This window comes from Balaenoptera physalus (genome assembly GCF_965194825.1).
Source record: "Balaenoptera physalus genome assembly, chromosome: 16".
Lineage (NCBI taxonomy): Eukaryota > Metazoa > Chordata > Mammalia > Artiodactyla > Balaenopteridae > Balaenoptera > Balaenoptera physalus.
The window spans coordinates 82429001-82450237 of record NC_138898.1 but is presented as its reverse complement, the minus strand read 5'-3'; the positions used below and the strand labels follow the sequence as shown (position 1 = coordinate 82450237).

The following is a 21237-nucleotide window of genomic DNA, read 5'->3' as shown; positions in this document are numbered from 1 at the left end:
GTGGAGCTCCTTCACCCACGTGTCACCTTTTGGTCGGGAGGATGGCGCTGAGGTCCACGCCGGCTCCAAGATGCGAGGCTGGGGCTCTGGGAGGGTGGTGGTGACAGGAACCAGGTTTTCGATCAACTAGGTTGGATTCCTTAAAGGTTAGTCTCTTGTTGGGTAGTTGGACCTTTCTCCAGTCTGTTCTGTTGTCTCACTTAAAAAAAAAATTGCAGGTGATTTTTATTCCTTAAACACTATTTTCTCATTAATCTTAAGTAGGGGATATGTTACATCATTTAAAAAGTATTCCAAGAAAGAAAAAAAAAGAGTAAAGCCATATTTGTAGCTCCTACAGTGGTATTAACTAGTTATTCTTAGACTTACTTACAGAGCCTGGGCTTTTCTGATGATTTGTAGGCCTAGGAAGTGACATCTGAGTCACCTGATTGAAACCTCTCCTCCCGGAAGCTGTCCAGGATGCTTTCCTCCTCCACACTGATGCTCAGAGCTCAGAGAGGTTCAGTGATTTAAGGTCACACACCTAGTAAGACGCGGAGGGCTTCCCTGGTGGCGCAGTGGTTAAGAATCTGCCTGCCCGTGCAGGGGACACGGGTTTGAGCCCTGGTCTGGGAAGATCCCACATGCCGCGAAGCTACTAAGCCCGTGCGCCACAACTACTGAGCCTGCGCTCTAGAGCCCACGAGCCACAACTACTGAGCTCACGTGCCACAACTACTGAAACCCGCACGCCTAGAACCCGTGCTCCGCAACAAGAGAAGCCACTGCAATGAGAAGCCTGCACACCGCAAGGAAGAGTAGCCCCCGCTCACAACTAGAGAAAAGCCCACGTGCAGCAACGAAGCGGACCCGACGCAGCCAAAAATAAACTTATTTAAAAAAAAAGGCGGAGCCAAGAATGAGACTCAGAATTTCTGACTTTAAGACGTCACCATGGTCCCCCTCCTCTGCGAGGGCCTGAGCTGGGCTCCCTTGGAGTCCCCACAGTGGAGGGAGGGCGAGGCAGAGGTGGGGACCCTCTGCCCGATGGCAGCCCTGCGGGCCTGGGAACAGGACACTGGGGAGAGCTTTCGAGTGGCCCCACCCCCACCCAGGCCATGCCCTCACTTTCCATCGCACATGACCGCCATTCTCAGGGCCCGGAGCTGTCCCGGGGGCCGGTGCTTTGCACCGTCTCTCTTATCCTCAGAACAGCCTGTGAAGGTTGGGCTGCCCCCCAGCCTGCACCCGTGCACACTGACTTCAGGATTCGAAGCCGCTGGCCCAGTCTCCCAGCTGCGCAGTGGGTGGGCTGCGACGTGAACTCGGTGCTCTGAGTGCAGACTATGCTTCCCCCTCACCGTGCGCCTCTCTGGTGGGGCTTGGGTTGGAGCACAAGCTGGGAACTCTCTGCTTGCTGGGCCTCTTTCTTACCTGGCTGCTTCAGGAGCCACAGGCCCTGGCAGTTCTGACGCCCCAGGGGAGGGCGCGCCGCAGGGGCTGGGCCTCCTCGCAGGCTGAGCGGCTCCCCTCCGGGGTGTGGCCTGGCTTCTGGGCGCTGGGCAGGGCACCTCGGGTGCAGCCGAGTGGGGACACGGCAAGTCCGGTGGCCAGATCACAGCTGGTCCAGCGCTCCTCCTCTGCCGTCCTCTGTCCTTCACCTGGGGGGTGTGTGTCTTGGGAACTTGTCCTTGTGCAGAGAGCTGTTCCTACGCTGATTCTGCTGCAACTTTTCAGAGTCACTCAGGCCAAATATGGTTCGTTTTCTGGAACTGTTTGCCTTTGCAACAATGTGAGTGTAGATTGGTTTAGAATAGAAACTCCTTTTAACCCTGATGAGGCCACAAATAAAATGTGGCTGAGGGCAGCCTTCTCTTGGACTCAGTTCAGAGGCTGCACTGAGAGGCAGTTGGCCGCGGGGGGGGCGGCTGGGGCCTCGGGAGCCACCTGCTGCTCCCCAGGGAGGCTCCTGGGGCCGGCGTCAGCCACGACCATCGTCCCGGCGAGTCAGCCAAGGCGAGGTGGCTCCCTCTGCTTTGGGTTCTGATGGTCACAGCCCTTGGGGAACAAGGACAGAGGTGCCTAAGTGTGACAGCTCGGCCGCAGGTCAGCGCGGAGCGTGGCCCTTTCCTGGGGGAAGGTCAATAAAGGTGCTCTCGTGGCCCGGGGAGGTTGCTAGGAGCTCACCTGGCCTGGTCAGCCCAGGCAGCATGTTTTCTTCTGCTTCTATGGCCAGCCTGGAACGCTTTCTGCAGCTCTGGGCCTTTGCGATGAGCTGAGGGCACCGCTGCATGTTTGTTCAGTGATTTCTGTAACAGGTTTTGCTGAAGGCGTTTGTTTAGGGACGGGTGAGTAGCACGACTTGGTTACTAGCATCCGTTTGCCTCGTGGCTGGGAAACCCTAATGGACTTGTCTCTGAACGGTTGACGTTGCTGCCTCTGGGCTTTTAGGGCAGGCCATCTGGACGAGGCCTTTTCCTCCAAAGCTCAGTAAACTCTGCAGGCTGTTACAGATCCCTCTCCAGCTGTCACGCTGCCCCGCTGCGCGCTGCCACTGGGAAGGGACGGCAGGATTCGGGTCTGGTCAGAAGAGCAGCGTCAGCGTCCTGGCAGGGGCTGAGGGGGAGGTGCAGGTGCAGGTGCGCCGTCTTCGAAGTTGCTCCCTGAGGGGACACTACGCTCGCACCGGCTTTCTGCGTCTAGAACCTCTGGAAAGACAAGAAACCAGTTAAAAGTAGTTTCCAGTTCAGAGGGAAGGTGGGGAGCAGGGCATATGATGACAGGGTGGCGTCCAAAGGTATTTAATACCTTTTCCTCTTTTCTACTGAATGTCATTTTATATCGTAGCCACGTGGCTATCACCTATTCAAAGTAATAATAGTGATAATAATAACATTTATAATAATAATACAACAAGAGGAGAAAGCAAAGTGCCCCTCTCCTGGAGAACTGGGGGGCTGTGTGCACCTGGAGATCCCACCTGTGTTGTGGGCACCATGGAGTTTGGAGGGAGGGGGGGGTCCGTCTCCACGGCCCAGCTGTGGGACAGTGAGAGTCACCTTCAGGGCCCGCAGGCTGGAGCCTCCACACCCGCACGAGGCTGTGTGCACGCCACCCGGAGGGCTGGGCCTGCCTGGGAAGAAGTGGTGGCAGTGTGGGTGGCAGTGTCGGCAGGGCTGCCAGCCAGGCCTCTGGCACCTTCTGAGACGCAGTAAACACCCCTCCTCCGGGGTGCACGGGACCTGGGAGCAGCCTGCCTGGGTCTGGAGCTGACGGGTAGAGTGGGTGAAGACACTGGGCTGGGAGGCCTCCTTCCCACAGTGGACGCTGAGGGCAGCGCAGGGCAGGAGGGTTTCTGGAGCTGCTCCAGGGAGCTGTCTGGTGACCCCTGGGAAGGGTCACTGAACAGCTGGCTTGAGCGCAGGTTGACCTCTGGGGAGTCACACATGGGGAATGGCCTCTGGGGTGTGCACCTCCCAGCACGGTGCATGCAGGGTCCGTGCGCATGCCCAGAGTGGCCTCTCGGGGGGGTGTTGCCCTGGTCTGGGTGGGGAGTCAGGATGGCCCTTCCCACGGTGGGTGCATCTACCCTTCCCAGCAGACCTGCCGGGTGGGCGTAAGCACCCCATTTCCAGGTGAGGGAGCCGAGGCTCAGAGCGGTTAGGTCACTTACCCAGAGCAGAGCCAGGGTCAGGCCCTTGTTCGGCCACCGCCAGGCCATCCCTCCTCACGGTGTGCTGGGTCTTGTTTGTTCAGGTGACGATGCCTGGGGAGCCTGTGGATGTGGCGTGTGGCGTGGATCACATGGTGACTCTGGCCAGGTCCTTCATCTGAACCTCCTGCCCGACCCGCTCGAGCCAGGCCTTGGCCTCAGGACCGCCTGGACTGCGCAGCAGAGGCAGCCGCTGGGGCTCTGGATGGGGCCCGAGAGGGTCGGGTCCTCCGTGTGGTGTGCCGCGCTCCCCTGCGGCCCGGAGCGGTGTGACTGGAGGTGCCGGGACGGGGTCCCCCCCCTGCCGAGGGTGAGACGTGCTGCACTCAGCACAGATGCCGCCGTTATCGGCCGAGCCCCAGGGGTGTGCGGCCCCGGCAGGGCGAGGATGATCTGCTCATCTCGGCTCCTTCTGGGGAACACGCGGCGGCTTCTGGTGTCACGTCTGGTCTTTGGAAAGCTTAGCCCGCTCAGCCGTCCCTGCTTGCTGCTGAGACACCAGCCGAAACCCCTTGCGCTGGGGTTCTCCCTGGAAATGCCAGTGGGCACCAGCCCAGGACCCTGTGGGCCCGCGGCTCTCAGCAGCCTTGTAACCATTCTTACTGCCTGGCTTGGAAGACTTGAGAAGCCCCCTCGGGAGGAAGAGCGAGGCCACATTCTTGTGGGCCAAGGGCTCTGAACACATCCTGCGAAAGCTTGGCTGGAGTACTAGCCTCCGAGAAGGAAAATTCAGAAACAGTGACAAACATTTGCATTAGTAGTTAACTTGTCTTTTTCTTTAAAGACGTCTTTTAAAAATCTCTTTCTTTTGGAATAAAGTCTATTTTCTGCTTTTTCGTTTTTAAGAACTGGAGAGGCCTTTTTATTTTAACCTGATCATTTAGAGATTAGCTTTCAAAAACAAGGCTTTTGGTAAAGAGGCAACTAGAAACCAGTGAAAAATACTCTAGAAGACAGTCCCACTTGAAAACTGTTTTCTGACCAGAGTCTGCTCCCGCAGTGCAGTTGGGAGAAAATGATGAAGTATAAAACCAACTGGGCAGTCATGTCGCAAAGCAGGCTCTCACTCAAGGTTTGCCTACATCCCCCATCTTTTATTCATTCACTCAACAAACACTTACTGTTGTACCCCTTCCTTGTCAGGTACTGTTGATCCCACTGGGTCACGTGGTGGCGAACAGAATCCCGGTAAGCAGGTCTCATGACACATTCGAGGAGACAAAACAGACAATCAAGCAAAATGCAAAGTGCATTAGGTGGTTGCATGGGCTGTGGAGGAAACGCCGGAGAGGGACAGGTGGTGCTGGGGGCGGCGATTTAAAGCAGAGCCGTCACCGACCCGATATCCTCGCTGCGACCTGAGGCAGCGCGAACTGGGCAGGTGGTGTTCTGGGGCAGCGGCCCTGGGACCCCTCACCTGGCCTCGTACCACTTCCACTTCTCTGTAGGGGGACCAGTTCTTATGTTTATTACAGCAAAGTTTTTCCATAAACTTGAAACAGAAATCGAAAACCATCTGTCATTTTCCTTCCTGGAGCTTCTAGTTGGGCCGAGGACCATGTCACCCCAGTGGTGATCGGCAGTAATCCATCCTCAGGGAGATCCACGCCTTGAAGCACATGCTGATTTGAGGAGGGCGATGTCCCCGAAGGGCAGGCCGGGGTCCCCCAGTGATGTTCCGGGACCGTAGGGGATGGTGGTGATGGAGGGTCTCCGTCGAAGGTGGGAATGGTTTTTAGCCTCCCCTCCTCCCCTCAAGTGGCAACCATGACTCAGATCCAGTAACTACTTCCACCTTGGACACAGCCCCCAGGGTATATTAAGGGATGTCTTTGGATTTGTCTTAAAACCCAGTGTCGGGACTTTCCTGGTTGAGAGGTTGAGACTTCGCCTTCCAATGCAGGGGGTGCAGGTTCGATCCCTGGTCGGGGAGCTAAGATCCCACATGCCTCATGGCCAAAAAACCAAAACATAAAACACATGCAGCATTGTAACAAAGTCAATGAAGACTTTAAAAATGGTCCACATAAAAAAAAAAAAATCTAAAAAACCCCCCAAAACCCCAGTGTCTCCCAGTGGGGTCTGTACCCTTTGTGGCGACAGGGGTTCCCGGCTGGAGCGCATCTGCCAGGCCCTTCCCGTGGCTGTCCTCTGTGCTCGTGTCCCTTCTCAGCTTTTGTCCTGTTGTTCCCAGCCTGTCCCAGCATTTAACACAGAGGCCTTCTACACCATTGGCTCAGCTGCTGCGATTTCTCATTTTGTTCCTGTGAAGGGTCAGTGCTTCAGGCTCCGGGCTCCTCACGTTATCGAGTGCGTGGATGACCCCCTGGGTGAAGCGACCACGGGCCGCCTCCGACGTGGTCTCTCTTCTCACGCTCAGACTCCGTCCATTCACAGATGTTGGGGCCAGTGCAGAGCCCTGAGAAGGCACAGGGACTCCACCACCATTCTGGAGAGTGGACGGTCCCTTCCAAGGCACTTGGGTCTCTGCCTCCCGTCCCCTGAGCCCCTGGCAGACGTGCAGGCTGCCACTTCATAACGACTGTGCGGGAGGGACGGCTCTCACTGCGCGAAACCTTCGAGCAGCTAGTAGAAGACGCGGCTCTCCACTCTCGTCAGGTCAGTCCTGACACACTCGGAATCCTGTCATGACCACGCTTGCGCCTTGAATAGACGGCTGCCCATAATAAGTGCCCAAAGACTCAGGCGCCTGCTGTGTTCTGTGCGACAGTCGGATGCTGAGAACCACACAGTCGAAACGGTGCTGACTGGGCCCAGCAGGTGCCGGCCAGGCTGAGCGCCCGGCTAACCAGGCCCGGGGCGAGAGCTCGGGCTGCGTCCGTGAAGACCAACACTGTTCTCCTGGGTGACGCCCAGCCCCAGCACCTCCCGACCAGCAACAGCAGTGACTCAAACTGTCCCGTGGGCCATTCCTTTTTATCAGAACTGATCAGCTGCCTTGTGTGGTGTGACGTACGGACAGACCTTGGGGGCAGCACCCAGCACAGGCCCGGCCCTGTGAGACAGCCATCGTCCCAGCGCCCGCCAGCCCAGGACTGACCCCCCAGAAACTTATCCCCTCCCCCGAAAGCCCCATACCTGCCCTTCTCTCTCCCAGGACGCATTACCAGCCACCCCCAGAGACTCACATTGCACCGATCAAGAAATCCCGGCCTTTCTTCCACACGAACCTCGCTGTTTAACCTGGAGCAACAGCCGGCCAGATTACGCTTGAGATGAGACAGTGTTTGGAGTCCTTCTAAGATGTATTTTCTCAGACTTGGGGCCACACTGAGGTGCGTGCTCAGCAGTCACATTTAGAAGGATAAATCCAGATACCGTGGTCACCTCCTCAAACCAGGAGTCCACTGTCTTGCCAGGGAGGCAAACAGGTGGGATGTAGCTGGTGGGGGCGAGGATGGCCCATGGGGCTGGAGAGTAGCTTAGTCTTGCCATTGCTCTGGTAGCCTGGTGGCAGCACAAGTGCCAGGAGACCAGAGAGTAGAGGACATGAAGCCATGCCCATCAGAAAATGCCCTGTTGGACAAACGAGACCTCATCAGACTTGAAAGCTTTTGCACAGCAAAGGAAACCGTCAACAAAACAAAAAGCCTACGGAATGGGAGAAGATATTTGCAAACGATGCGACTGACGGTGTTAATAGCTAAAATATACAGACAGCTCATACAACTCAATTAAAAAAAAAACAAAAAAAAAACAACCCAATCAAAAAATGAGAAGACCTAGATAGATGTTTCTCCAAAGAAGTCATACAGATGGCCATCAGGCACATGAACAGCTGCTTAACATAGCCAATTATTAAAGAAATGCCAATCAAAACCACAATAAGGTATCATCTCACCCCGGTCAAAATGGCCAGCATCAAAATATCTACAAATAATTAACGTTGGAGAGGATGTGGAAAAAAGGAAATCCTCGTACACTGTTGGTAGGAATGTAAATTGGTGCAGCCACTATGGGGAACAGTATGGAGGTTCCTTAAAAAACTAAAAGTAGGGACTTCCCTGGTGGCGCAGTGGTTAGGAATCCGCCTGCCAATGCAGGGGACACGGGTTTGAGTCCTGATCCGGGAAGATCCCACATGCTGTGGAGCAACTGAGCCCTTGTGCCACAACTACTGAGCCTGTGCTCTAGAGGCCGCAAGCCACAACTACTGAGCCCATGCGCCACAACTACTGAAGCTTGTGTGCCTAGAAGCCCATGCTCTGCAACAAGAGAAGCCACCGCAATGAGAAGCCTGTGCACCGCAACGAAAAGTAGCCCCAGCTTGCCGCAATTAGAGAAAGCCCATGCGCAGCAATGAAGACGCAATGCAGCCCAAAACCCCCCCCCCAAAAACAAACAAAAACAAAAAAAACTAAAAGTAGAACTACCACATGATCCAGCAATTCCACTCCACTCCTGGGAAAATGTCCAGAAAAATCAAAAACGCTAATTTGAAAAGATATATGCACCCCAGTGTTCATAGCAGCACTATTTACAATAGCCCAGACATGAAAACGACCCAAGTGTCTGTCAACAGATGATTGGTTTAAGAAGATGTGGTGTGTATACAAACACACACACACACACACAATGGAATATTACTCAGCCATAAAAAAGAATGAAATATTGCAACAACATGGATGGACTTGGAGGGTATTACGCTAAGTGAAATAAGTCAGAGAAAGACAAAAGCTGTATGATATCACTTATATGTGGAATCTAAAAAATAATACAAATGAATCTATATACAAAACAGAAGCAGACTCACAGACATAGAGAACAAACTCATGGTTACCAAAGGGGAAAGGGGGGGAGGGAGGGATAAATTAGGAGTATGGGATTAACAGATACACACTACTACACATAAAATAGATAAGCAACAAGGATTTACTGTATAACACAGGGAACTATACTCAGTATCTTACAATAACCTATAATGGAAAATAATCTGAAAAAACATATACAAGTTAATCACTTCCCTGTACACCTGAAACTAACACAATACTGTAAATCAACTATACTTCAATTAGGAAAAAAGAAAAAAGACAATGCCCCATTTGAGTCTACCCTTGGAGACAAAAACTGACCGTAAGCTGTTCCATAGCTGCAGTTGACCTTCATTCCGGGGGCGGGGAATGTTGAAGCAGCAGCAGAGGCTGATGGGGTACATCCTCCGGAGCACCGTCCATATGCCAGGACCTGCCAGTGCTTGGGATGCGGCAATAAGAAGGACGCATCATCCTAGCAGGTACACTGGGGCTGACTGCCCCTGATCGGTCTGGCCTCCGAATGGAGGAAAGCAGGATGAGGCCACTGCCCCACAGAGCAGCCAAAGGGGGCGGTGTTCTCCATGGGGACTTTGGGATTCCTTGAGGCAGATTCTACCCCTTAAACCTGGCCTTCTCAACCTCGGCTGTGGAACAGAATTATCTGGGGATGGTTTTGTTCTTGATATACATTTTCTTTATTCATTCATCGGTTGATGGATATTTGGGTTGGTTCCACTTTTGGGCTATTGTGGATAATGCCAAAACATTCATGTACACGTGTAGTTTTACATTAGCCCAGAGTTTGATTTTTTGGGAACATTCCCATACAAGTTTTTGGGTGAACATGTTTTCAGTTTTCTTGGGTAGATACCTCGGATTGGGATTGCTGGGTCCTTCATTTAAATTTTTAAGTTTTCACACCTGTATTGTGGAATCCACAACACACTGTAATACTGAGTTCCTAGGCACTGATTATCTGTTTCCCGGAATACAACTTGGGCTGCTACCTACAGGCCCGTTAGGGGGTCTCTGCTCACTTCTCCTCAGCTCTCTCCACTCAGGACCCTCTCAGTGCCCGGTGCTTATCAGTGTGGGGAGATGGGCTGCGGTCCAGCTGATGGCTGCCAGAGCTTCCCGCTGGTCCAGCTCAGGTGGACAGCTCCTGGAAAACATCTCAAACGAGATGCTCCAAGACCAACTTTTGCAAGGTAAAGACCTCTGTGGTCTTCCTACTCCTTTATGCTACCCTCCACTGTGTTTATAGGAACTTTCTTTAACCGTCAAGGGATGTTAGAATAACTCACATTTTCTTGGCCGTCCTTCCTGCTATGCATTCACACCTGTTGCCTTCTCTACCACATTCATTTTTTAAAAAAATTGAGATGTGAGTCGTATACCATAAAACCATTTTGAAGTGTACAATTCGGTAGTTTTAGCCTATTATCTGTGTGGTAAAACCATCACCATGATCTCATTCCACACTCCCTTTGGAGAGCTAGTTTTCACCATCATGAGCCCCTGCTTCTCCACCAGCTGAATAAAACCAAGGGGAGGCAAAGTGACTACAGAGTGTGCTCTTTCCTTCTGTGGCCCTGCATTCTTTTTATTACTTTTAATTATTTATTTTTTGCCACACCACACAGCATGTGGGATCTTAGTTCCCTGACCAGGTATCGAACCCTCACCCCCTGCATCCCTGAATTGGAAGCATGGGGTCTTTAACCACCGGGCTGCCAGGGAAGTCCCCTTTTTATTACTTTTTTAAGAGCGGGTTGGGGAGCTTTAAAAACTATACTGAAGCCAAGATGAGTTGAATCAGACTCTTTGGGGTGGAGTCCTGGCACAGGTAACTCTCCCCACTCTCCAGGGGAGTCTAACGTGCTGGGGTAAGAACCCTGCCAAGATGCAGCCAAAGCTGCTCCCACGAGGAATTACGCCCTGGCTGGGGGAAGGGCACATGCATGGTTCGGAAGGTGGGACGCCAGCCAGTCCTCTCCATCTGTGATGCCCCCCGCCATTCCTGACTGCACTGCGAAGGCCCTTGAGTTGGCCAGGGTCATCTCTCCTGAGAAATGAGGCCAGGATCCTGGCTGCCCCCTTTCCTCCTTCTGTCAGCCATATTCAATAACCCAGACTCACAATTCAGATGCTAAGTTTGGTCTCCTGCGTGAAGTCCTCCGTCGCTCCCCATGGTCTGTAGCAGAGTGTGAGGCCCCCAGCTGGCCTGAGAACCCACCTTGCATTTCAGCCTCATTTCTACCAGCCCCGTCCATTTCCTCCCTCCCCCACCTTGCTTCTCCATTCCAGCTACGCTCCCCTCTAGGCCCTCTGCGCCTTTGCTGTTCCCTCTGTTTGGGTCCCGCTGCCTTACCAAGCTCAACCCTAACATCCTGGCTTCTTGTTCCTCCTACTGCCGGACAGTGGTCATGGCCCCAGGGCACAGCATCCCCTTGTGGTGGAGCCTGGCACTGCACTCCCTGGGAGAGCCTGTTTTCACGTCTTTACACCTCCTGAAGCAACTCAGGCACAGGGGCCACGGCAGCGTCAGCTGAGTCTCCAGCCCCTCGCACAAGGTCTGGCACCACCCTAGAGACAGTGAACATGAGTGAGTGGTGGGAAAAGGAGGCCTTTGCTACTGTCTTGGGCAATCAAGAGTGCCCACCCATGTTGTGGCTCCAGTGCGATATGTGAAGGGTTGAGGGGGTGTTTAGTCTGCAAACCCCAGAAAGAAAAGCCTTCACAGCAGCCAGAGCTTTCTTGGACTCGGGGTGGTGAGTGAGTGCTTTAGCTCCCATTTTCCCTCCCTTCCATCTCCAGGGCTGCTTCTCCTGTGAGGCAGGGGTGAGGGGATGGTGGGGCCCAATGTACGCAGAGCCCTGCCCTGCTCACACCTGCCCTCCATGGAAAACATCAAAGAGGGGCAGGGTGAAGGGCGTCCAAGGTCCAGGACCTGCTGGTCTCAGGCCTCTTTCTTGCCTGGGCAGTCCCAGCATCCACATGCCAAGGGGGCAGGAGCTCAACCCCAGAGCGCTTGTGGGAGGGGCGCCGAGCACCGTGCCCTCCCTCCTGCCCCCAGGGTGTCTTATCTGGAGGCATCAGCTCCTGGGCTTCCAGCACCAAGACACCTTTCCTGGGGGGGTGTGACATTCACAGCAGGGTTCCAGCCCCTGATCCTACCCCTGCCACCACCAAGGTCCTATCCTGCTCCAGGGGTCCCCGGTACCCCAGGCCCACCTCTGCCACAGGTCTGGGGAGGAATGGTGAGTGTAGCAGCCGGTTTCCAAAGTGGCCCCCAAGGTTACCTTGACTTCTTGGTTTTCACACCCTTGTGTGGTCTCCTCCAGGGTCAAATCAGAGCTGGGCTGCAGGACGATAGAATATGATGGAGATGATGGTACATGAATTCTGAAGCTAGAAGAAAAACTATTTTTTTTTAGGTAGGTCCTACCTTGGTCCTTGAATCCCTTGCTCTGGGGGAAGCGAGGCACCATACGACGAGGACACTCAAGCAGCGGAGACCCACGTGGGGAGGAATAGGCTTCCTGCCGACAGCCAGGCCCACCTTGCCAGCCATGGGGATTAAGCACCTTGGAATTAGACCCTCTAGCCCCAGCCGAGCTTCAGATGCCTGCAGCCTCGTGAAAGACTCTGAGCCCAAGCTGCTCAAACTGCTCCCAAATTCCTAACCCACCAAAACCAGGACACACAAATAATCATTTCAAGCCTTACATTTTGGGGCAACTTGTTATACAGCACTGGGTAACTAATACAGCCCCTCTCGCTCTCAGGGCTATTTCCTCCCTCAGATTCTTGCTTTGTCTCCTCCCAGCTCCTGGCCTATGTTCCCCCACACACAGTATGGAGAAGGGAGAGAGATGAGACGTAGCCCTGGATCAGCACAAAATCAGACAGCCGTCAGCCAACATCTTTTTCTTCCATTTTAATGAACACTTTACAAAGTACAAAATATACTGTCTTTTTTTGGGGAACATTAGGTACTTTTTTCTCTCCGTCATACAGTACATGAATCTCAAGGGTTTTGTGTTTCTTCAAGAAAGAAAGAAAGTGTGAGGGCCTGGGGTACAGGGCTGCCCAGTTCTCCCCTCGCCCAGACCTTGGGACAGATGCAAGTGCCGCTGCTACTGCTGGTGACCCGGGGCATGCCAGGGGAGGGCCAGACCCCCAAGGCGAAACCCTGGGCAGGGCAGAGGCCCCTCTGAACCCTGCTGTGCCGCCAACATCCACTCACCCCCATCTCAGGATAACGGAAATGATTTTGGCAAAGAGCAAGAGGAGGGCTTGGAGTTTTGTTTGCTGTCAGCTCCTCCCCACCCCCAGTTTTGGAGCCAACCCTGCCCAGCTCTTCCTGGACCATTTTCTGAACAGGTAAACTGAAGCAGTGGAGAGGAAAATGCACTGGGCTTGGCCTCTGCCTTGGGACCTGAATTTGGCCAGTTTTTCACCCACCCCCCCTGCCCTCCACTCCGGTTTCCAACTTTGTTGGACGCTCTTCATGGACGAGCCCCAGCAGGCGGAGGGGCACCAGCCCCCAGAACCCCTCCCTGTAAATACTGTCCTCAGGACTGGCTGCTGCTGAGGAGTCCGCCCAGCAGGTCTAGCCCTTGGCTGCACGGACCTCCGGGCCGCTGCAGGGCGGAGCACAGCCCCTGCAGGGACACCCCTGCCCCCACCGTCCACAGAGCAGTTTCAGCAAAGTCAAGGGGGGCGGGGCTGCCTTGCGTTCGAGGTCTGCTGCCCGCACCCCTTCAACTCTACATGTGGCCCTGGGGTAAGAACGTACCCAGGCCTCGAAATACTGGACGAGCCAGTCCCTTCACTCGGATCTGGGCTCTGCACGTGTGTGCTCGCGTCCACACTAGGGTGCGTGACACAGCGCACGCTCATGTGTGCGTATACACACACGTGTGGTCCTGCCCAGAACACTGCTCTGACGCCCAGCACTTGCCGCGCTCACAGCCTCCCACACCGAGGACCGAGAGCCACAAGCTCCCTCCCCACCAGGCTGCCCACGAAAGCACGGGCCAGGCCGCAGGCTTCTACCTGTACTCTAGGCCATCCTGGTGCCCTCAGCCCCAAGGACAGCAGGCTGCCTCAGCCAACAGCTCCCATCCTTCCCTCCCAAGAAAGCAGTCTTCCCAGGAGGGCGTGGGTTTCAAAGCTGAAGGCCATAGCCCAGCCCGCAGCTTTCTCTCTCCCTCGGTCTACGGTAAAGGGTCCTTTTGCTGCCTCTAATTTGAAAATGAAAGAATGGAAAAGAGCTGGCATGTGAGAAAAGGTATCTAGCTATACCAGGGCTCAACTCCCCTCACAAGTCCCGTCCACTCTTCCCAAGGCCACCCTCTGCTGGGCTGACCACTGTCATGCGCCATCTTGGTGGCTCTCTTCCCAGGCGGCCTCCTTGAATAGAGGGCTACTGCCCCCTCCAGGCCTTGCCCCTGCCTCGGCACAGTACCCAGGAAACCTGAAAAGCCCAAGCCCCTGTCTTTCCACCGCTGGGAGACCCCGTCGTCCTCCCCCAAGCTCTGCCTGCCAAGCCAACCACCAACTCCGCTTCTCGGCGGCCGTAACGGCAGCGCCCAGCGGGCTGCTCCCCAGCCATGGCTTACGTTGGCCACAGATACACTGGGGGTGCTTCCTTCCTACCCGCCCCCCTGCCACAATTTTCACTCAGGAAGGAGCATCAAAAATTCCTAGCACAGGGCTGTAGCGCTACCACCTGGGAGGTCCCCAAGGTCCCCTCTCTTAGCTGGGGCTGGGAAGGGCCCTGCCTGTGCCCACATCCAGATCCAGAGGCTCAGAAAGGTGGCTCAGGGTGGCTGGGAAGTGTGGCCAGAAGGGGCAGGTGGTGGGTGGGCAGGTTCATCTTTGATTATCAGGCAAATGGTACCGCTGGCTTGGGGGTGGGGGCCTGGCCCTTCCTATCCCCCCCGAGCCTCCTCTCCTGAGCTCCGTGGCAGCCTCTGTCACCACAGAGGGGACAAGCCCCAACCGACCATGCACCTTCTGGACACCACACTGGTCACCGAGGCCATGCCGCCCGCATGGGGAGGCCACAGCGGCCAGCTCCGGGTCACCCGGTCCCTCCCTTCCCACCAGGGGCCTGTGGCCCGGAGTTGATGGCAGGGGGAGAATGCTGGTGCTTGGGGGGTTCTGGACCCCCAGAATCCTGGGGAAGGGAGGCCTTATGTGCCTCTCCTGCTTGGATGGGTGCCCTGGGCTGAGGTCAGTGGTGTAGGCCCCGCCTCCTGGGGGGCTCTGGAAACCCCTGTGGAGGAAAGAGGTGCAGAGCGGGCACTGCCCAACTCTTTGCTGGGTCAGGACTAGGGCCGAGGGAGAATGGGGTTTCTTAGGAACCAGGGGCGCCCATGTTGAGAGCTAAGCCAAAGAGGCAGATTTTTATAATTGGGGGCAGGGGTGAAGTGGGTGATCACGGCTCCTGGTCTCCCTCGCTCTCCCTACCTTAACCTCGCGCCGCTCTGCAGTGTGCAGGGATGGGGCGGGTGAGGAGCGAGCGTAGCATTTAGGTTTGAGCTTTTCTTACCAGGGAACAGCACAGACTCAAAGACACACCTGAAGCCCAGGTGGCAGCTCCTGGGCCACCCTGCTCACCCCCAAGCCAGAGCCTAGAGTGCCTCAGCCTGACAGGGCACCCTCTTCAGGCCGCCTCTCTGGGGGTCTGGGGACCTCTGCGCACAGCAAAGCCAGAGGTGGCTGGGGGCAGCCAGCCACCGGGGAGACCACTCCCTCTTCCCCCAGATTGCAGGAGACCCAACCGCTGACTCACGGGCACACACAGGCACCGAGGATGCGCCGGCCTCTGCACACGGCGGGAGGATGGGGGTGTGGGAAATAGAGGGGGCAGGTTGTCAGGGTGTTGGCTCCCGCCCTGTCAGCTGGATACACACCTGTGTAGCCCAGAGAGCCGCGTCCTCGCACCAGCCCCTCCCGGAAACAACGTCAAGGGCATCCATCCGTCCCCTTCTCAGTTGGATGGGGCCAGTCCCCAGGAGGCGACCTGGGGAAAGAACCTGAGGCTTCTAAAGTGACAGAAATCAGGTGATGGGGCTGTGGGAGCAGACCTGGACGGAAAGCCGGAGGGCACCCGTCCAGCTGGCCCAGGTCTTCGGGCTGAGAGCGCCGGCAAGGGGGCTGCCCTGTTCCAGCTGCTCCTCCCTCTGTGCCACTGTCCCCCAAATAAAATAAGGGTGTCCAGGGGCCTCGGTCGTGCCAATGGGATTACAGGAAGGGGCCAAATCCAGCTTTCAAGGGAGACTCGGGGAGGAGGGGGTAGGGACCCTCAACACCCGCCCCGGAGCTCAGTTCCCGGGCCGCTGGTTTAGTTTTTCTCTCAAGTCAGGGCCAAGGCAGCCAGCCGATTCTCTAATAATCGTATTGCCTATATACTTGAATTAAAAATATATGGTGGCTCAAAACGTGCCTGTGTGCACGGCAGACACCGCGGGGCGGAAGCCCTCACGCCCCCACACACACACACGCACACACGCGTGTGCACGCTCACACAGTATATATTAACATATATATTGCTCAAGTATATATGCTATTTACAGTATATATCTATATCAACATAAAACACAGGTATTTATATGTGTGTACAATATACGTCCTAGGGGGTCTAGGGAGCACACATTTCTGGGGGTCAAGGGGCCGACACACTTGCTCGGCAGGGAGGAGAGGCGGGGGAGTGACACGGTGAGGGGGGGACAGACAGGAAGGGGTCTGGAGGGCGTGCCACGGAAAAATCAAGGCCTTCCAAGGACAGTAAGGGGACTCGGGGCGTGAAGTGCTGCCCTGCCCACGTGGACACCCCCGTTTTGGAACCAGCAAACAATTGACATGTTTTGGTGTTTTGTGCAAAATGAATTAACTTAAAAAAAAAAAAACACGTGGGTTCCGAATCAGTACTTGGGCCCCGAACATCTGCAAGGATCCAGATGGACAGCTTCCCCACCTGGTGGATTTCCATGGCTCAGAGGGTCCCGCGCGGCACAGAGAATGGGGGTGGGTGGGGCTTCACCAGCCCAAGAGAATGTCCCTTCTCCTCCGAGCTTCTCAGGGACAGCACGTGTCAGCGGCTGCCCGGGCACCGACGAGGACCCTGCAGGTTCTGCTTGCTTGGAAAACACCCCCAGCTGGAGAGGAGGCACGGGGGTCACCCCATTCTCCGAGGGGGCTGGCTTGCCACCCGGCTGCCCACCGCCCTGCGGCCCTCGGGCCCCCGCCGATGCTCAGAACCACTCTGCCTTGGCAGCTCCGTGGGGGGGATGCCCCGGGGACCCCTGTACAAGCAGACCTCTGCTCCCAGCTTTCTGCGCAAAGGGAGGGCCGAGACCCCTGGAAGCAGCTCCCGATTCTCAAGCTTGTCCCTGGAGCCACACAGGATGCCAACCAAGCGATGTCACACTCTGAGCCCCGACAGACTCAGCGGGCCATCCCCTGAAACTACTGCCAACTGCAGCCTGGGTGCAAATACATTAAATAAGAAACTAAAACAAGGTACGGTTTTCTCTATTAAGGCTCAGATAAGCTGCCTCCCAGGTCAAGTACTCGTGAACGCCACGGTCCCTGGACCGAGGGGTGGGTGTGCAGGTGAGTTGGGGGCAGAGGCCTTCCACTTTCCCCCAAAAGTGGGGCGACGGGGCGGGGCAGGAAAACGGGGGAGCCCTGTGCTGGTCTAGTTAACTGCTGGGGAGGTGGGGATGACCTAAGAAACCCCAGGCCCAGAACGCTGGAGCTGCCCCCATTTAGGGGAACCTGAGGCTCTGCCAGCCCCAGGAGGGTCCAGGGAAAGCAGAGGGGACAGGAGCTCGTGCCCCAGGCTGGTGGGTCTCCTGGGAACCCCCCTCCCCCCGGGACTGAGCGCTTGTGGTGGGGAGGGTCTGGACAGGCCCCTTTGGCAGTCTTGCTGGGAGTTGGGGCGCAGGCCCTGTGGCTGGCAGGCCAGGTTCTGGGGGACTGGGGTCCCCCTCCAGCTCAGGGCCCCACCCGTGCCCCCTTGGAGCCTCACCAGCACACGACCAGAGGGCGGCCCACTGGCCTCTACTCTGCAGGAACCAGCCCAGAGCCAATGGAACCAGAGACCAGTGACCACAGGGGCCAGAACCCCTACCCTCACAAGGGTCTTCCGGGGCTCCATGAACTCAGCCCTGCTCAGCCAGCCCCGCAAGACGACCCGAGAATCGGCACTCCCAGTGTCCTGTAGAAGGCGCCAGCTTCCTTTGGCGTCTGCCCCCGGCCGTGGGCGAGGCAGGAGGAGAAGGTGGGTCAGCTCACAAGCTCCCTGGGCCTCAGACATCATTTTCTGGGGTAGGGGTGGGGGAAGGAGGCGTGGGGGGGGGCGGTTCTCTGGAGGGTCTGGGGGCTCCAGGAAGGCAGGAGGGCACGGGGAGGCCTTGGCTTGGGCCACAGGCCTGGGGGGGTCAGCCATCAGGGGCGTGTCCTAGGGACCCCTTCCTTGGGGGCCCCGGGGCCGATTTTCCAGTCTGTTGAGAAATACTGCGAGAAGAATCTTCAGGGTGGGGCTGGGCCCAGGCCTGGGGGGCAGACGGGGAGGAGCGGAAGAGGGCCTTCTAATGCTTCTCTGCTTGGCTGACTTTCAGGGCGCTGATGACGCCATTGATGTTTTCTTCCGGTACCTGCGAGGGGGTTGGAAGCAGTCACCCGTGAGCCCCTGGAGCCGGCCTGCCCTGCCTGGGCTCCGGGGCCGGACACTCACCAGTGCGTGGTCGAACTTGAAGGTACTGATGTAGTAGGCGGGGATGTCAGCAGCAGCTAAGGGCTCGGAGATCTGGGCCACGATGCCGCACTCATCTGGGGACAGAGGCGGGGACCACGTTCAGCCTCCTCCCACCCGGCCACCCAGCACAGCCTTGGCCTCTCCACTCCCTCCGCTGGCAGTGCCCGCCCTGTACCCGCAAGCTTCCCAGAGACTCCCCACCCCTCCATCCAGCAGGCTTCTCTGATCTCTTTGGCCGGCAGTGAGCTCCCCATCCTCAGGGCTCCACAGAAGCCACTTCTGTCTAACTGTGACCACCCTCTGCCTGTTTCCCGTGCCTCGTAGTTTGGACTCATCTTCCTGGCCATCTTGCGAGTTCCCTAAACAGAGCTGGAGGTAGCGTGGCGATAAGAGGACGTGGGTTCAGGCCCTCTTTTGTGTCGCCCTTTTCTAGCCAGATGACGTGGCCAAGTCACTTCCTCTCTCTGAGCCTCAGTTTCCTCATCGGAGTCCCCACTGGGTAAAGGTCCCTGCCTGTCCTAAAGGCAGTGTCAGGCATCTGATCACGAGGAATGTCATTTCCTTCTCCTTCTGGATCTCCAAAGCAGTGGCTTTCTGGCCTCCTCCAAACCTCAGCCAATAAGGTGGCCTTGGGGTTGCCTGGGGATGGTTCTCCCGTCTCCTCCACCCTCCTCCCCGCTTTGAAGGCACCATGCAAAGCTTCCTCCTACAGGAAGACCTCCAGGATCTGAGGACCACGCTTCTCTCCATCAGCACAACCCCTCTAAGCTACTGTTCTGATTCTGGCGATGATGCATTTCCCCAGCGCTGTCCCAATTGGGTGGGAGAGTCCAGATCTGGCCACCAGCTCCCCATGGGATTCTGGGGCCAGAGCCTGGGCATCAACCTGGGCTTCACCCTTCCCCCACCCCCAGCCTCCCCGGCGCCCTTTCACTCCCCGGCCCTGGTCCTGCTTGTCAGCCCACCCTGGGACCTAGACATGGCCCTGCAGGTCTCTCAAGCTCCTGCTTTCTGCTTGGTCTCCTGGGGCTCCTGGCTGGACCCATGGGCCCCTTTGGTGGCTGCACAGGCCTCGTGCTTGCACTTCTGGCGACCGTCTGTGCTGCTACGTGGTGACCGGTTGTGTCCTAAGATTCTTTAGCTACAGACACATTCATTTTCAGTTCTGTAAAAGGGTGGGGGGCGGCTAGGAGATCAGGGTCTAGAATGGTGCCTTTCAAACCGTGGGTGGTGACCCATTTGGGACGTCAATTTAGAAGGCTGGTAACCAGGGTTTTATAAAATGACAACAGAAAAGGAAAGGGCAAACAGCTCAGCACCAGAGTGAGCGCAGTTTTGTGAAACCGTAGAGTTGTTTGTGTATGTGTGTGCTGGGCTGTGATGGAAAACATATTTCCTGCAAACCGTGGTCTAAAACATATGGAATTCGCCAGTCTAGAATCTTTCAGATTCTCAAGTTATTTTTCTTGCAGGGCTATTTATAGCTATTAGCCTGGCGCTAAAACCCTCCACATCCCGGGAAGGTAGATCCAGCTGCTGCCTGCTAGATTCACAGCGCTGCTTCTCACACACTGTGTCCCCTGTCGCCCGCCTGTGAGGCCGCTCAAAACAGCCCAGGGCAACTGCAGATGGTAAGACGAGTCAAGTTTCATCTACTCTCCCACCTCGATTCTCCCTTCAATCTGACTTTCTTTTTTCTGTAATATTATTATACTGAGTGTATTTTGGTAAACTTTGAACCAAAGCTGGGGATAAAAAGATAAGCTGATATGCATCACTAATTATTAGAGAAATGCAAATAAAACTACAATGAGGTATCACCTCACACGGGTCAGAATGGGCATCACTAAAAAAATCCACAAATAACAAATGCTGGAGAGGGTGTGGAGAAAAGGGAACCCTCCCACATGGTTGGTGCAGCCACTATGAAAAACAGTACGGAGGTTCCTCAAAAAACTAAAAATACATTTGCCATATGATCCAGCAATCCCACTCCTGGGCATATACCCAGACAAAACTATAATTCGAAAAGATACATGCACCACAATGTTCATAGCAGCACTATTCACAATAGCCAAGACATGGAAACAACCTAAATGTCCACTGACGTTTGATGAATGTCAAAATGAATGGATAAAGATGAATGGATAAAGAAGATGTGGTACATATATACACAATGGACTACTACTCAGCCATAAAAAAGAATGAAATAATGCCATTTGCAGCAACATGGATGGACCTAGAGATGATCATACTAAGTGAAGTAAGTCAGAAAAAGAAAGACAAATACCATATGATATCACTTACATGTGGAATCTAAAATATGACACAAATTGAACTTATCTACGAAACAGAAACAGACTCTCAGACATAGAGATCAGACTTGTGGTTGCCAAGGGGGAGGGGGTGGGGGAGGGATGGAGTGGGAGGTTCGGGTTAGCAGATGCAAACTATTACATATAGAATGGATAAACAACAAGGTCCTACTGTAGAGCACAGGGAACTATATTCAGTATCCTGTAATAAACTAAAATGGAAAAGAATATGAAACAGAATATATATAGATATATTTATAACTGAATCACTTTGCTGTACAGCAGAAATTAACGTAACATTGTAAATCAACTATACTTCAGTAAAAAAAAAAAAAAAAAAAGATAAACTGATATGCACAACTTCCTGCTTCTCATCTGAGTCTCCGGTGACGCCTGCCCCTTTGCCTGTGATGACCTGGTGAGGCCCTTTTCCACTGTTTCTACCGTGGAGAGGCACCGCTGCATCACACCCACCTCTGCTGGTGCTGCCCTCTCCTCCCCATCAGCCGGGTTAACATCTACCGGTCACCTCTGGAGCCACCTCCTCCGGGAAGCCTTCCCTTCCTCAACCCTCTCCAAGCCTTACATGTCCTTACATGTGATAGTGACAGCAACTGCTGCTTGCTGAGCACTCGGTGTAACTGACACGTCATGGAGGGCTTCGCACCACCCTGAAGC

At 55.2% G+C, this 21237-nt stretch overlaps 2 protein-coding genes and 2 long non-coding RNA genes across 13 annotated transcripts in view; 1 reads left to right on the top strand and 3 right to left on the bottom strand.

Moving 5' to 3' along the window:
• Positions 1 to 16250, top strand: part of RCC1L (RCC1 like) — a 52635-nt gene extending 36385 nt beyond the window's left edge. For 3 of the 10 annotated variants that reach the window (XM_082432344.1, XM_082432343.1, XM_082432342.1), the window contains one exon: positions 3739 to 4542. In XM_082432344.1, the coding sequence (XP_082288470.1) occupies positions 3739 to 4373 (635 nt within the window). In that variant the 3' untranslated portion in view covers positions 4374 to 4542. Of the gene's footprint in view, positions 1 to 402; positions 544 to 588; positions 838 to 3738; positions 4543 to 11813 lie in introns of those variants that run through there. The other 7 variants (XR_014255223.1, XR_014255224.1, XM_082432349.1 and 4 more) reach the window with 5 other exon arrangements.
• On the bottom strand, positions 64 to 3777 carry LOC309646276. Its single transcript, XR_014255237.1, has 3 exons — positions 3656 to 3777; positions 1417 to 2690; positions 64 to 199 (listed from the first exon to the last, which is right to left on the bottom strand). It is a non-coding gene; the product is annotated as an uncharacterized lncRNA (long non-coding RNA).
• Positions 4667 to 11833, bottom strand: LOC309646287. Its single transcript, XR_014255250.1, has 3 exons — positions 11772 to 11833; positions 10841 to 11055; positions 4667 to 7231 (listed from the first exon to the last, which is right to left on the bottom strand). It is a non-coding gene; the product is annotated as an uncharacterized lncRNA (long non-coding RNA).
• The window catches only part of CASTOR2 (cytosolic arginine sensor for mTORC1 subunit 2), a 59432-nt gene continuing 50587 nt past the window's right edge, over positions 12393 to 21237 (bottom strand). The window contains exons 8-9 of the mRNA XM_082432405.1: positions 18224 to 18318; positions 12393 to 18143 (exon numbers count right to left, since the gene is read on the bottom strand). Coding sequence (XP_082288531.1) covers positions 18078 to 18143; positions 18224 to 18318 — 161 coding nt within the window. The 3' untranslated portion in view covers positions 12393 to 18077. The remainder of the gene's footprint in view (positions 18144 to 18223; positions 18319 to 21237) is intronic.